Raw genomic sequence first — 15638 nt, 5'->3', positions numbered from 1 at the left:
TGCAGTAACAAGTTACTGCTAAGATTCAAGATCTCTGAGATTATGTAGTAGCGAATATGGCACCTGATGACTACTACTAGCTGTTGCTTCCTGCAATTTCGCCTTACTTGATGCTGTTTGTGAAAGTTTGTTTAAACTACGGTTTTATGGCTGATACTCAAAGGGACCTTGCAAAAAAAAAAAAAAAAAATTGTGGATTGGGTGTGGCTAGGCATTTGGCAAAGTGATCAACATGTTCTCACTCCCAACTTGTCACATACTGACGCTTGGTCAGGACCCTTTGCTGTTACCTTTAGCATTATTTTTCAATGTGAGGGTCCTTCATTGCTTTAAATAAGAAACCCTTGGCGTCATAATGCTAACGCAAAAGGCACTGGGAATTTTATCGTCATGATTAAATTATATATTGGATAATAATATTGCCATTATTGCATATATGTTGAGGTGTGATTTTTTCAATGTAAACAGTCACAAGTTTTATTTACATTTCATTATTTACACATTTACGATCATGTAAAGCAACCCCTACCCCTAAACCTACCATTTGTCAATAAAACACAAGATATAACAGGCAGATACAGCTACAGTCATAATTTATTTAAAAAAAAAATAGTAATATTCCAAGTCTTCCAAGGCAAAACGATTGATTTGTGAGAGGAATGGATGCGATCCATCTCTGTCCGCCGTAAAGCTCAGTCAGTTTGTGCGTAAATAAATTTAAAAAATTCCGCCAGTCAGAAGAAGCATTGCATCAGCCTTGGTTCTGAAATGCTGTGTGTGTCTCGTGACCAATTGCGTCATGCTAATGTTCGGGAGTATCTTTTTGAATGAGACGTGAGCGTGTTAACAGAGCAGGATCAATTTCAGCAATTAAAACGTTATGTTTTACTCTCTTCTTTGCATTAAGATATCGTATGGCTTCAGAAGACTCGGAATACAACACAACTTGTTTGTAATACTGCTTGTTTATGGTGAGTTTCTGCAATAAATACCTGTGACTGTACTTACATTTGCCTGTTACATGTTTTATATTGTTCAGAAGTGGGTAAATTTAGGGTAAGACTGGGTTTAGGTGTATATAAAATTATTTATATTTTTTACAAATGCATGCAAACCATTAAATTAAGGCAAACAACTGAAATCCATGGAGGACCCTGCACATCCAAAAGTGACAAAAGGGTCCTAACTAAGCATTAATATGAGTTGGGAGTGAGAACGTGTTGAAGTGATATATTAAATTAGATATAAGATGAACAGTAACTGAAGTGCCTTTACTGAACTAAATAGTATATAAAGTATTTTGAAAGAGTTTGAACAATGCCTGTGTACTTGGTTACAATACTTGTTAAGAGGCTCACTGAAAGGGACATTTGTCACACTTCTGGGAAACCAGCCAACTGAATATATCTGTGAAAGAAACAGCCCCTGCTGACATGCGTGCCAAGTCTTCATGAGGCAAGTAGCCTACATACACCTCCCCACTCTAAGGTGTAGTTTAAGCCCACAATAAACATAACCCTATAAACCCACACTTAACCTAGAATTGGGTTATGTGTGGGATTTATATTATTATTAATTGTGGGTATACATACAACAAAAAGTCTCACACATAACCAAGAACTTTTATGTTTTGTGTGCTAAGTTTTAAGAATTCAGAAAACATTCAGTTTGGTCAGGACCCTTTGGTGTCACATTTTGATGCTCAAAGTACCCCTTTAGCCTCAGATAATTGCTTGCTATTGTTTTGCTTCAGAAGACTTGGAATATAACACACAGGTCCTATGGACCATAATGTGTTTTTTCGAACCTTGACAGCCACAGTTACTATGTTTTGCAAAGTTATCTGAGGCCCATCTTTGTCTCTACACCACAGCACTCCATCCAGGCAAAATATGTTACTTACAAAGCAGTCAATGATGTTAACAAGAAAATAATTATTCAGTCTGCCAGTTTGCCAAGGACAACTGATACTGCTTAATTCAATAACAGGGCAATCCTTTAGTAGGCAGTGATTTATAGTTGTAGTAGGTAGCAGCAGTTAAAGTGTTTTTATGTAGTAATTTATAACCGCCTTTGCCAACAGACACACAGTTGCTCATACCTTTTAAATAATGAGCTCAGTCTGTGATGCAAGAGTGTGTGAACTGCTGAGGTTTGTTGTAAATATTTCTCACCTCACACTGTGGGCTCACAAAAACCCTGAGAAAGGCTGTTATTGTCAATGGGAGGCTGGTTGTTGTCATTGCAGATATACTGTTATACTTGTGATACAGTTTGTGAGATATGAGAGCAGAGGTTGCATTAGACTTTAACATTGTCTGTCATTTTGACGGATAATAAAAACAGTATGTAGTGTGCCTCCCATCCAATAAATCACAATACGCTAAGCTTTGTGTTATTTTTGATGTGAAACAAAGTCTCAGATTTCAAATTCTGTCAATTTCATTGGGAAATTCAAGCAATAAATACTGCTTTGACGCTCTTTAATGTGGCGCGATATATCGTTGTAGCTTCTATGTGCTCGTCTGTGCGTAATCAAATGCATAGCAAAAGATTCGTCACGGTTTCATTTTTGTTCTGGATCCAGTGCTCTGCTACTACACAGGAGCGCACTTGCCACCAGCTGGACAGGGGTGGGAATTACAGATACAAGTTACAATAGATCACCCTCAGTGTAATCTGTCAAAGTAATGGACAGCCTTCAGATTTTTCTGTCACTGCTAAAAAATTCTGTCAATGACGCAACCTCTGTGTGAGAGTGTGTCATCTGTTAAAATATATATAATAGAGATAGAGAGAGGCAAATGGTAATTTGTCAGTAACTAGATACATGTTAAAGTAATCAGTGAGGTGGTAAACATTTCGATTATTGTTGATGTGATTTACTGACTGAATGGAGTACATCAGTAAAGGCTAAAAGTCTTCCTTGTTTGATACAATGAATGGAAAATTCCACAACACACTCTTATTTTTTTTCATCATGGTCGTGTGTGCGCGTGTCTTTAGAAGCTAATTGGAAAGTACCTCACACTGACTGTGAGACAAAGATAAAGCGCTTTAATGGACATCTTTTCCTGCAAATATAAAATAACTCGACAAACTAAATCTTACAAACAAAGCAGAGACCTGCAATCACAAAACATGCAAACATCTTTTGTTGTTCTATGTGATGCTGAAAACAGCTTATAGTGTATTAGGCCTGTTAAAAACAGGGCAGAGCCACTTTTTTTCCCCACTTTCTATGGAATGCATTAAAGGGTTGTGCAGTCCTGTTTCTGAAGGCCAAGGAGTATCGGTCTAATCTGGCCAAATACACTTTTCCTGCTGCCTGGAATTTTTCCGGGAATCCCGAAGACTTTGCTTAGCTGGTTCGGGTGTGTTTAATTCGGATTGGAGCTAAATACTGTGGCACTGATATGCCTGCCTATTTTACAGTTCTAATTGTCAACCTGCATAAGAACACCATTCCTACCGTGACAGCGTGCAGTAAAACCACTCCGTTTAATAGAGAAGGCCGGGAAGTGTTGCATCAGTGGGTTACAATGGGGACTGCCAGTTTGCTTAGTCATAAAAATGCTGTGCTGATGCCAACAATATGATTACTTCCGTGCCCAATTTGAGCAAACTGAAAACAACACAATCTCAGTCTTTGCACACTGATTTCTGTTGTAGAACAACAAAGAAGTTTCTCTGGTTTGAGCTGCTTGATATTACTATGATTTGAATATAAAATATATATTACTATAAAAATGACTGAGTTTAACAGTAAAAAACTGTAAAAATGCTACAGTAAAAACCTGTTAAATGGTTAAAGATAAGTTCCCCTACTATATACGGTGATATTCTTAGTGATAAAAATCTACCTCAGCTGCTTTAAACTATAAGATTACAATTAACAACTTAACCCAAACTTAAATTTAGTTACTCTTTATTTTTAAATATAATAAACAACACTTAACTTAAAAAAAAAAAAATGTATGCAAACATGTATATTGCACATAATGCAGTTTTTAAATGAACTTATAAATTAAAACATTTCTATTTGTTAAAATATATTCAGTTACACAGTGGCTATCATAACATGTTTCATAACAGATTAGTTTAAACATGCATTAAATAATTAAGACTAACAGGTAAAGTACAATATAATGAGTATTTAGTGTAATATTTCACGAAATGCTCTTCTCTAGATTTCATTGCTCTAGTGAAGTAACAATCTGTGGACACTGATGACTTGCCTGAGGTAAATGAAATGCTAAGTGACTTTTTCTTTCCAAGCTGGAAATTAAAGCTATTTCTAAAAAACTAAAACTAGAAAAAGAAATGGGTAACATCACCATAAAGCAAAGGAATTGCATTTCTTGAGATTTATGGCTATGTCAGACTAGCCAACACTTCTCAGAAATTACAAAATTACCCACACAGGGCCTTTTTGTTGTGAAGAGGAAGGTGGAGTCTGAAATGTATGAAAATTCAGGTTGACAAAGCAGAATTGTTTCCCAGCAGAAAAATCTATGCAGACTCGGATGTTGCGAAACTGCCTGCCAATTTAATTCGAACTGGTGATTTTAACCATCATGGATCATAGCGATTTAATGAAAAATTGTACAATGAAACTGGCTAACTTTGAGTTTGAAAATTTGCATTTGAGATCAAATTCAGTGTACAGATATGGAGACCTGAATAACACAGAGTTTTGTGTTGACAGGGTGTTGAATAAGCTGGAGACCTCAAAGGCCACTTAAATGTCAAACGGACTCATAATATTCATATCAGTGCATATCAGCTATCTGTCAGATGGCATAATGAGTTATAGACTTGACTCACTCCATCAGCAAACACAGCACTCGCATTGCTGCTCTTGCCTTCACAGCTGCTGAATAAATGTCTGAGCTGTAGAAAAATCAGCTACACATCAAACTTTTCAAAGAATTTTATTTTAGACTTTAGGTTATAAGTGCTTTAAGGCAGAAGTCATTACAAAGAGTGTAGTAATGCTATGCAATACAACAGCTAAGCAAATATTATATACCATATCAATCATGACACATTTGACACAAATCTGATCAAATCTATAGCAGTGCCAGAAGCCACAAGAAGTATAAATCAATGGCTAGAGTACAGACTAGTGGGAAGTTCATCGAAAGATAGCATGGCATATTGGGAAAATTTCAATTCAAACATCTCCCCCTTTAATTAAATTGTAGATTGTTGATGTAGTTGTTTATTAACACACATGATAATGTTTGAGGCCAGATCTGAAGTATTGGCAGGTGCTGAGTGGATTTCATGTGTGTACTCACTGGCACAGCATTTCACTTCACTTTGCTTCCACAGCAGCAATTTATAGAAAATACTTGCCCTGGTCATACAGTTACTTCGCTTCTACAGTAAAAACCATAGCCACAGGAATAGTGTGTTTCACACACATTTTACACTCACTAAGTGCCATGTAATCTACCTAGTTCTTTCCCACTAGCTAAACAGACCAGTGATAAATATATTAATAATATGAATACATAGTTACCTGTATTAAATTAGCATTTAAAATAAAATATATTATTTAAAATATACATTTATTTATATTTATTTTTTAAAAAAATAAATATACATTCTGAGCATCTTTGCGTAACAGACATAAATTTCACTTTTATGATAAAAGATTTTTAGTACATATTATAATTTAATATATAAAATGAAAAAATAATTACCTGTATTAAACTATCATTTAAATAAAATATATTTTTTCATTAAATATATTAATTAATTTATTTTTATTTTATAGGTATATTTATTTTTATAAATACATACGAGCATGTGCCAGTTTGTGTAACAGAATAAAATTCATGTTTATGATAAAAGTTTTTAGTGCACATTATAATCTGTGCATATCATAGGTGGACACATGCAGTACTTAATTACAATAATTAATTAATTTATTATTATTAACTTAATTTACATATGAAAAATATATAATTATTTTGTTGTAACTTCATTCTGGCTAGTGTCAGAGATATGATCATAATTTAATTTAATAGACAAAATCCTACAAGCTATAAAGCACTGAAATGCTACATTTAGTCAACACAAACAGAGTAATAGAGCTAATAGTGTATAAATGATAAAAAGATTATTTAGGGGTGCCAGTGCCAGTAGCCTTGTGGGCAGCACACAGACATATGTTTCTGCTGATTTATGGGTGGGTGCTCAACCCTCCCAACCCCAACTTTTTTTTTTTCTTTTTTTTTTTTTTTTTTTTTTTTCTAAAACACAATTTTTGCTGCTGTTTCCATGACTATGCAATAACTAGGATAAGTTAACATAACCATACACAACAAATTAAATATTTTCAAATATTTCATTCTCATTACTCAGTAATTATTTATATTGGTTTTTATTTCTTTTTCTAGAGTATACTCAGCTGGGTGGTGTGACATTTCTCAAAATGTATCTACATATTCATTATTTAGTAACCAACACACATTCTTTCTATGAGGGCTGAGCTTCACTAAATAAAATGATTTAATAAATACCTGTTTACAAAAAAAAATTTGAGGGCACACATGTAATATCTGAGGGAGTGAAGAGCCATGATCTCAAAATATTTCGCCAAAGCCGTTCTGAGTTACCGGGATTCAAGGACTTTTCACAATTCTACAGTCTCTTCAGCAGGAACTGGCCTATTAGGACAAATCCTATAAACACAGAATCAATTATGGTTACACAACTATTAAAAGACAAATATTATACAGAGCCATGTGTTTAGCTTGCTCATGCCAGTACTTAATAAAAGCACTGTGTATGACTAAATCTTCACTTTTTTAGAGGACCTCACCTTTGTTTTATCTTATAAAGCACAAAGGCAATCACAGAGACCAACAGAGCCACAGACACAATCACTCCAGACCAAACACCAACGTTCCAGTCAGACAACTCCACTGGAAACAAACAAACAAACACACACAAAAACACAACCGAGAGGTGTGAGAAAAAAAAAATTCTGAGCCACACTGCTTCATGCAACAAGACAAAATTAAGGTTAAATGATGAGTTTTGGAACATTTGAAAATGTTTGAAATTTTTCATTTACACACCCTCATGTCATTCCAAACCTGTACGAATTTCTTATTACAGTAGAACATTAAAGACAATATTTGAAAAATGCTGTCGTCTCAACAAAATTGGACACCACCGAATTTCACAGTATGGACATTGTTCAAAATATCCATAGAATAAATAAAGGCATGCAAGTTTCAAACCACCTGAGGGTGAATAAATTAACTATCCCTTTAAAATGTTTAAATGGTAATTGAAATGTTTACAAAAGGGATAATGCACAGCTAGCCATGCATTATCCTGCTTATACCATGGTCATTTGCCAGCACTGACAAGTTAAATAATATTTGCAGTGTTAATAATATTTGCAGTGCAAAATTTGAAGGGAAAGGGTAAAAATTATGGTTATTTTCATCAGTTACGGCTCATTAACGCTAGCTTCTACCCCCTCAAATCAGACACAGAGATGAAATAGTGTGGTAAGATCACATTTATTTGAATGAATCATAGCATTTATTTGAATTAACTATCGATTGAGAGAGAGAAAGGAAGAGAGATGACAGTTGTGTATTACCTGCGTCTCTGTGTCTTTCTCTATCAACAATGAAGCTGTGAGTTTAGTTACTTAAAAAGTGATTTTACCTCCTCGTTGCTGATGAATATAATATAGCGATCCATCTATTGTATCTAAGCTAAGTCACAGGGCAGCGTTGACATGTTTCTGTACTCAATGCTTCTGTGTGTGTGTGTGTGTGTGTGTGTGTGTGTTTGTGTGCATCACTGAAAGCAGCACATTAATATAGAACTGTGATTAAACTGCCTTGGAACTACCTGTGCATTAAACGGTGTTAATGCATACCTGCCAGCCAATCAGAATCAAGTATTCTGATAGACCATGGTATAAACAAATATATACAACTCACAATTTCAATATATGTGACCCTGGACCACAAAACCAGTCATAATTGAGATTTATACATCCTCTGAAAGCTGAATAAATAAGCTTTTTGGTGTATGGTTTGTCAGGATAGGACAATATTTGGCTGAGATACAACTATTTGAAAATCTGGAATCTAATGGTGCAAAAAATTCTAAGAAATTCTGAGAAAATTGCCTTTAAAATTGTTCAAATTAAGTTCTTAGCAATGCATAGTACCAATCAAAAATTATGTTTTGATGATCTTTACTTAATATCCTAATGATTTTTGACATCGAAATGATCATTTTGGCCCATACAATGTATTTTTGCCTATTGCTACAAATATACCCATGCTACTTAAGACTGGTTTTGTGGTCCAGGGTCACACATATTTTCCTTATAATAAAACAATCTCTGCAGTCTCTGTGAAGAACACAAAGTAGCAGTCAAGATTCAGAAATAAACATCCCATTCATTTTCCTTATAGAGCGACGGATTTTAAGAAAATGAGATTGATACAAGCTTCTGTAGATAAAGTATTATTTAGTGTGCTTTTACAAAGTATTGTTTAATAGAGACAAATTTATGGTGAAAAACTATTATATCCACTCGTCTGAAAAGATCATACGTGAATTCACTAATTAAAGAAGTTACTATGGACAAAAGAACATCACAAAAGTGTCTTTTTTCACTCATTTCCTAAAAAAAGTGTGGTCTTTAGGATTATAAAATTGCATACGACAGGGATGTAATACCATATTTGTGAAGTTTATTGCTAAATCTATATTTAACATTAGTCAGTATTGTATGGTATTGTGTAGTTCATTGCCTCAAAAGTCAAACACTTTCAGCTTTTTTATCCTTTGATTTAAAAAAAAAAAATGCTGTAAATGAAAGTTGTAATTTTGTGATTCATCTCAGAGCTGGATGGTTTTTTTTGTTTTTAATCCCTAATATATCTGTGAAGATAAAATAGTTAAAGAATCAAACTGTCCTTCTGAATCAGGATAAGCTACAAGTGTGCTGGCCTAAAAAGCCTATTTTCGCTTAAAGAAAATGTGCAACTGATTGATAAAAATTTATTTGCACACTTTCCTTTTAGCAGCTTAATACGAATTAGCACTACAGCATAAGCAGTTGAACCTTACCTTCAGGAAGTGAAGTCGTAGCGCTGATATCACCTGCAATACAATGTTTTTTTTTACTGTTTTAATGCATGTATTAGGGCAATAAAAGATCAAATCCTTTGATTTGAGTAACTTGATATTACTATGTGCCAAACAGGGTGTACAGAATATTAAAATGCCCCTATTATAGATTATAAAAGGTTCATATTTTGGCTTTGTGAGTCCCCAACAACAGGTTGACATGTAGGCATTGTCTTATGTGTTTATTTTTATCTTATTTGCTCAACGACTCCCAAACAAATCACCAATACCCCTCCTTTGCATGATGCTAATCTGCTGTGATTGGTCCCATGACCCAGTCTGTTGTGATTGGTCTACTGCATGCAGCGCATTTTGGAAACCAAACGGCCATCACCATTACATCAAACAGCAGAGATTCCTCCGGCCAACACAGAAATGTATTGATAAAGCACTGCAGTTTGTACACCAACGGATTGCTCTATTCTTTATCATAACTCCAAGTAAAAACGACAACAACATTCACTATTCATCAACAGATTTCTAGACAATTGCGAGCAAACAGATATTACTGTTAGCCAGTTAGCCAGAGACCTACAAGCTGTGTAGAGCGAACACACACAACAAAATACATATTTAACAAGCTACAGAGTACATGAGAGCAACGATTTTTAAAGGGGATCATCGGATGCCCATTTTCCACAAGTTGATATGGTCTTAATTATACATGCTTTGGTTATATATTTTGGGCAATATGCTAATGTGACGTCAACATGAAACAGCTTACAATTCGTTCTAAAAACGACCCGTTTACATGACTCGGAGTCGACTCTTTCTTTTGAAAGGGTCTTAACTTTATACACGGAGCACTTTCAGATTTAAAATTTTGCAGGATGTTTTCATTCACTTAGAGCTGTGCACAGTGTATGAAAGGTAATTTTCCAAAATCCATAATAGGGGCACTTTAAAGACTTATTACAGTTTGCATCATGAGAACTGACCTCAGTGTTAATGGGTAAAAAAGTCTGTAGTGTAAATCTGGCACAAAGACTAATCTACAGTCATATCCTGCTAGATAAAGGTTGTTGCTTTCACCTTTCACTTATAACTAATAACTTCCTTTGCACATTTGCTGTATCCAGCCACAACAAATGCCAGATGGTTATTTCATTGCCCACACTAGCATCCTGATCTACTTTTAAACTACTGTACAGGAAAATGTGTATTCTTGTATTCAGACAGCAGATTCTTAGAGTAAGAAGTAGCCAAATGTCAAGATATGCAGTCACGTTTAGAAAATCGTATCTTGTTATAAATCAGTTACTTACAAGAGCACTGCCGCTTTTCATAAATCTGCAAAAAAAAAAAAAAGCATTTCAGTTAAGTTATTTTACTAAATATCAATAACATTTAATTTGATGGCCTCGCAGAACATAAGAGCAATAAAACATACATATCACAAACAATTTCACACTTACTTCGCCGGTGGGGCAGGAGAGCACACACTCAAGATTTTCAGGACAGGCCTGCAAGGTGGCAGTGCTTGCGGTCAGATTTGTAATAGGAGAGATGAATGACGGCTTTCCTTCTGTAAAAAGTCCTTTCAGAGTTCCCTAAACGAGAGGGAAAGAGAGGTAATGAAGATGCATGGTGGGAAGAATAGAAACTCAGTCGTCTTTAAGGTTTAGCAACCAAACCTAGTCTTACAGTTGTTTGCTCAACCAATTAGCTACTGTAAATGACACAGGAAGTCAATAAAATATTCAAATATTATAAACTATTATTCAGTAGATGGCAAACAAACCTAGTCTTACAGTTAAGTTAAAAAATTAGGTGACTAAATGACATAAATACATTTTTAAAAAGCCAACAATTGTGGGTTTTCTCATTACTGTAATCTCATTACTCATTACTTACGTACAGTAATTGGCTAACAAATGTCTTTTTAGACATAAAATACTTACATTGACATGCAACTGTGTCTCACAGTCACTGAAGTACTTATTCACCTCATAAAACATTTCAAAGAGGAATTGTCCAGTATTCTGTTTCTTCCCAGTGCATTGCAAGACAACAGATGCTCCTATTGTCAGTTTGATGCTCGAACAGACAAGCAGAAAGACTCCAACTGAAAGAGAAGACACACAATGAACTCTTACAAAAGGAGACCAAGTCAAAACACTGGATGCCAACACTGGAACTGAGAAAATGAATCCAAGTATATTTGATTTACTCTGAATCCAAGTATACTTGGGTAAAATCCATCTGTCACAGAACCGATCATAGGCTAAGACAGGAGTTACCGAGCATTTTTAAAGCCAAAGTCCCCCTTCCCACTTAATGTGTATTTAAGCGGGGGTGTAATTTTGTTTTTGAAATACTGACCGCCCTATCTGTCTGGAGTTTCTGAAGAGATCATCTCATATCAACCGTGAAGAGATTATGTGATTTTCAAATAACGTTCCCCATACTGCATACATTTATCTGCTCTCTTTCAGTGAGTTAAGCTAATTATTAACAAATGTCGTTCTTTCACCAAATAACATCCTTGACACACTCATAACTCCTGACTACAGAACAAAGCTAAAGCATGTTCCCAACCTACCAACCCTGAGAAACGATGCCCATATTAGGAATTCACTTTAGACAGAGACAGGCAAACAATCACTGTAATTTTAAAATTTTTTTATCAAAACCTCACATGACATTCCAACATATGATGCAGCACAAAAGGGAGTTCGGCTCTACACATCTGCTTGACACATCTGTGCCCAAAGGGAGAAAACAAGATATAGTATATATATAGATATAGTGTACTGAGGGAAATTCAATCTGACATGGGTGATGTGTTTTTCTGAATGAAAGAGGATAACCTCTGACTCACAAAGCATATCAAAAGCAGAACTGTTTTCCCTTGTTGTGTAATCTAATGGTTTACGTCCTATTCATCACTTTATGTGAGATGTAGGATGTGTGGTGGAGCACAGAATCCATGCAGGATTTTCATAACTAAAAACTGCAAATTATTATCATTATTATTATTATTATTATTTTTAATGTAGTTATTGTTACTTTAAAGGTTCCTCAAATCTTGCCCTGGAGGGCCAATGCACTGCCGAGTTTAGTTCCAACCCTGATAAAACTCACCTCCCTGTGATTTTTCTAATGATCTTAAAGACACTGACTAGCATGTTCAGGCGTGTTTAAATAGGGTTAGAATAGGAAAGTGGATCTCGTGGGCCAGATTTGAGGATCCCTGTTTTAAAGTTTTCCTAACTGTTATTTTGACATATCAAACCAAAAAGGTCAAGAGGTCATAAAGTCAGATCAAAAGGAAACTTCTAACAAACTTCTCTTTTGGTATCTTGTTTTTAAGGCTCTGTATAATTATTTTCAGTGGATAAAACCACAATGTCTGTCACAAATGTATACCGAATATTGATGAAACAATTGCATACAATGTACCTGAGTGCCAATTTTTTTTTTTTTTTTTTTTTTTTTTTTTTTTTTCCAAAGTTTATGTGCAAGCAACTCTAAAAGTGTTAAAGATATCCTAATATCTTTTTAGATTATTATTGTTAGTAAATGTTTCCTTTGTAATCTTCATTTTTAAGACCTTATATTGTGGGACTGAATCATTTTTAATATTTAGACTATAGACTAAAGCTGGTGTAAGGCAAGCCTCCATGGTTTGAAAAAAATACCAGAGACCTTTTTTTGTCAATGCAGGAGAGACTTCACTTTATGCAAAATATATACTGGAAAATAATTATATATATATTTATTTATCATTTAATGAACTGATATCCTATTAGCTAATCTTCAACCTGTTGCCATCGTTTTGGATTGAGTTATTTTTAGAGTTCACACTAAAGTCTCAAACAATTTTGTGACAGGTAGGATTGGTAGTTTAAGGTACATTTGATTCATTTCTATTTTTATGGTATCTGCAAATTAATTGTCACACAACTCTGACCACAAAAAAAAAATAATAATAATAATAAATAAATACATAAAATAAAATAAAATAAAATAAAATAAAATAAAAAAATAAAAAGCACAACGGGACTGTGATGTGATTATGATCTGTATAGTGTTATATTCTTTCTCCAGTAGCAGCCTATGAAATGCTCCCATTAAGCAAACGTGTGTGTGTACTGGTTTACACTGTGGGAGAAAATATCCCAGACATTAGCCAACACTCCATATGAAACCGATTTATAATAATATCTAAATATGCAAAAAGGTTTCTGTGAGTATTAAGCTCAAGGGTAGGGATAAAGATTGAAAATATCTTTAGATCAATATAAAAACAACACAAGTCAATGGAAAGTCCCTACGAGGATATACAAACACACATGTGCATGCGTGTCTACCTTAGGAACAAATCGCCACAAGGCTTGAAATGGCAGTCATTTTTTACCTTGTGGAGACAGTTTTGATTCTTATGACTCATGTGGAAAGAAAGCTTATAAAAGGCGGGCCCCTGCCCCTTTGAGATCTGACGCAAGTGCCCTTGCGGTCTGGTCTATGTGGCCCGGTCCGCTATTTCTACCGAGGGGGACCCAACCCTCCCGCCGGTCCGCGATTGTGCGCAGGTGTGGACTGTTGACAATTTGACATCTCCAGATTCATTATCTTTAATCACTCGAGTACACTCTTCTCAGTTGGAGAGTATTTGAGGATTACTGATACACAATATCCTGTCAAAGGAGACTAAGGACTGCTGCCTCTTATTCCACACTTTTGCATAATTACGAATTTAGGGGTAGCGATAATAGCCAACTCAGTACTGTAAAGCCACAACGCGAAACAACGTAAACTAACATTAGTCAAACGCGAACGGCAGCTAACGGTGTAATAATAGAAAAAATTAAAACGTATTTTCAGCATAGTGATGCTAAATCTGTCGCAGAAACGGTTAACACTGACTCATTTAAGAGTGAACCTAAACCATAATTCACACCATTCCTCTTAACAAGGTACTGTACACAAAGGATAATTAGTAGCTAGAAAGGTAGAAAATTCAGGAATGTTCAAAAGGCTTACCGCAATATTTTGATAACGCTTTCATCACGAACTGAAGACCTTGCAGCAGCACTCTAAAGTCTGCACCTCTGTCTCTTCTGTCTTCCTCTGAAGTGCAGAACGCGTGCCAAATGACTGCTGGGCGGTACTTTAAGCAACAGTTGTCAGCAGTACTGCGAGTTTATCTGGTCACGTGTAATGTTCTCTTCACTGTATGTAAGGTAATATAACAAGAGGTAATTACAATTAGATTATAAGTATTACAACATTATAAATAACAATGAATCTTAATACTGTTACAAAGATACAGAAAAGTGTACTGAATTTTATTTTTAAAATGGCCACATCACTATAATAATACATTTATGCTATAATAATAATGATCAAACCAAACAAAAAAAGTTTAGCTCATTTTAGACTTAGTACCTTTAACCAGTCATGGAGATGCATCTTCTCAAGATCGATCCTCTACTGTGGATCAGACTGCAGACAAGAAGAAATCATCTGGCAGCATTCTGTGCAAACAAACGAGACATTTGATTTATGAGCTTATTCTTCACACCTGCTCTCTTTTAAGCTGTAGGTCTTTCTTTGTGTGATTTAGAATACAGATTGTCCTTCGTTCTTCTTTGATGAAGATCTTACCTTGTGACAGGCCAGGTCTGGTCCATCTCCTCTTACTGATCAGATCCAGGTCGTAGTCTGTGGGATAATATCCGCACGCCATCATGAACAAGAGGATCCCTAGCGACCACACTGTTGTCGGCTTTGCGTGGTATCTGCTGTTCACAGTGACCTCTGGTGGACAGTACACTTTTGTGCCTGGAGGAAATACATTTCCACATCATGTTGACTATACAGGATGCAATTCTGTCAGACAGTTGACAAAGCACTTCATAACACATACCACTGAAGACTTCGTAGCTAAATTTCTTCATTTGCGCACCACACCCAAAGTCAATCAATTTCACCTCCATGGTGTGCTGGTTCACCAGTAGGTTCTCCATCTTGATGTCCCGATGAAAGACACCACACGTGATGCAAATGTTAGCAGCTTCAATGACCTGCCGCATGACCTTCTGTGCTGTCATGTCATCGAGACGCTCTCCGTGGAGCTTTACAAAACTTTTCAAGTTTGTGCAGGGCATGGGCCGCTCCATGACCATGATGTAGTGGTCTCCATTGTCCTCCCAGTCCAGAAGTTTTATGATCTGAGGACTTCTGAGGACATTTGAACATATTTCACTGATAAAAAAATAAAAATAAATAAATAAATAAAAAAGTTGCTGCCTTAAATGTTTAATTCCCATTCCCGTATTCGTGCCCGCACCGCCCTGCCCTTACCTCATCACCTCACCCTGTGTTTGCAGCTGACTGCAAATGATCATAATGAACATTTTTACCATAAGTAAAATTTTACCACCACAAATGCGTCTGCCTTACCAGCCTAGTTTCCATGGCTTAAAATGCATTAGTCTATATAAAAACAA

At 35.5% G+C, this 15638-nt stretch overlaps 1 protein-coding gene across 1 annotated transcript; it reads right to left on the bottom strand.

The window, feature by feature from the left end:
* Positions 1–14243: 14243 nt before the first annotated feature.
* LOC127178035 (serine/threonine-protein kinase pim-2-like) lies at positions 14244–15314 on the bottom strand. The gene is made up of 4 exons (XM_051130659.1): positions 15056–15314; positions 14794–14970; positions 14575–14663; positions 14244–14358 (listed from the first exon to the last, which is right to left on the bottom strand). The coding sequence occupies exons 1-3, from the start codon at positions 15312–15314 to the stop codon at positions 14617–14619; spliced, it is 483 nt and encodes a 160-aa protein (XP_050986616.1). The 3' UTR covers positions 14244–14358; positions 14575–14616.
* Between the last annotated feature and the right edge of the window lie 324 nt (positions 15315–15638).

The sequence above is a fragment of the Labeo rohita genome, chromosome 16 (assembly GCF_022985175.1).
Source record: "Labeo rohita strain BAU-BD-2019 chromosome 16, IGBB_LRoh.1.0, whole genome shotgun sequence".
Lineage (NCBI taxonomy): Eukaryota > Metazoa > Chordata > Actinopteri > Cypriniformes > Cyprinidae > Labeo > Labeo rohita.
This window is presented reverse-complemented; position numbering and strand designations above follow the sequence as displayed.

Excerpts from the sequence above, each read along its gene's own strand:
- LOC127178035 (XM_051130659.1), bottom strand. The coding sequence starts at position 15,314 with ATGGTCATGGAGCGGCCCATGCCCTGCACAAACTTGAAAAGTTTTGTA. Across the intron at positions 14,971-15,055 it reads TAGCTACGAAGTCTTCAGTG|GCACAAAAGTGTACTGTCCA; the intron begins GTATGTGTTATG and ends TATTTCCTCCAG. Across the intron at positions 14,664-14,793 it reads CAGACCTGGCCTGTCACAAG|AATGCTGCCAGATGATTTCT; the intron begins GTAAGATCTTCA and ends TTGTTTGCACAG.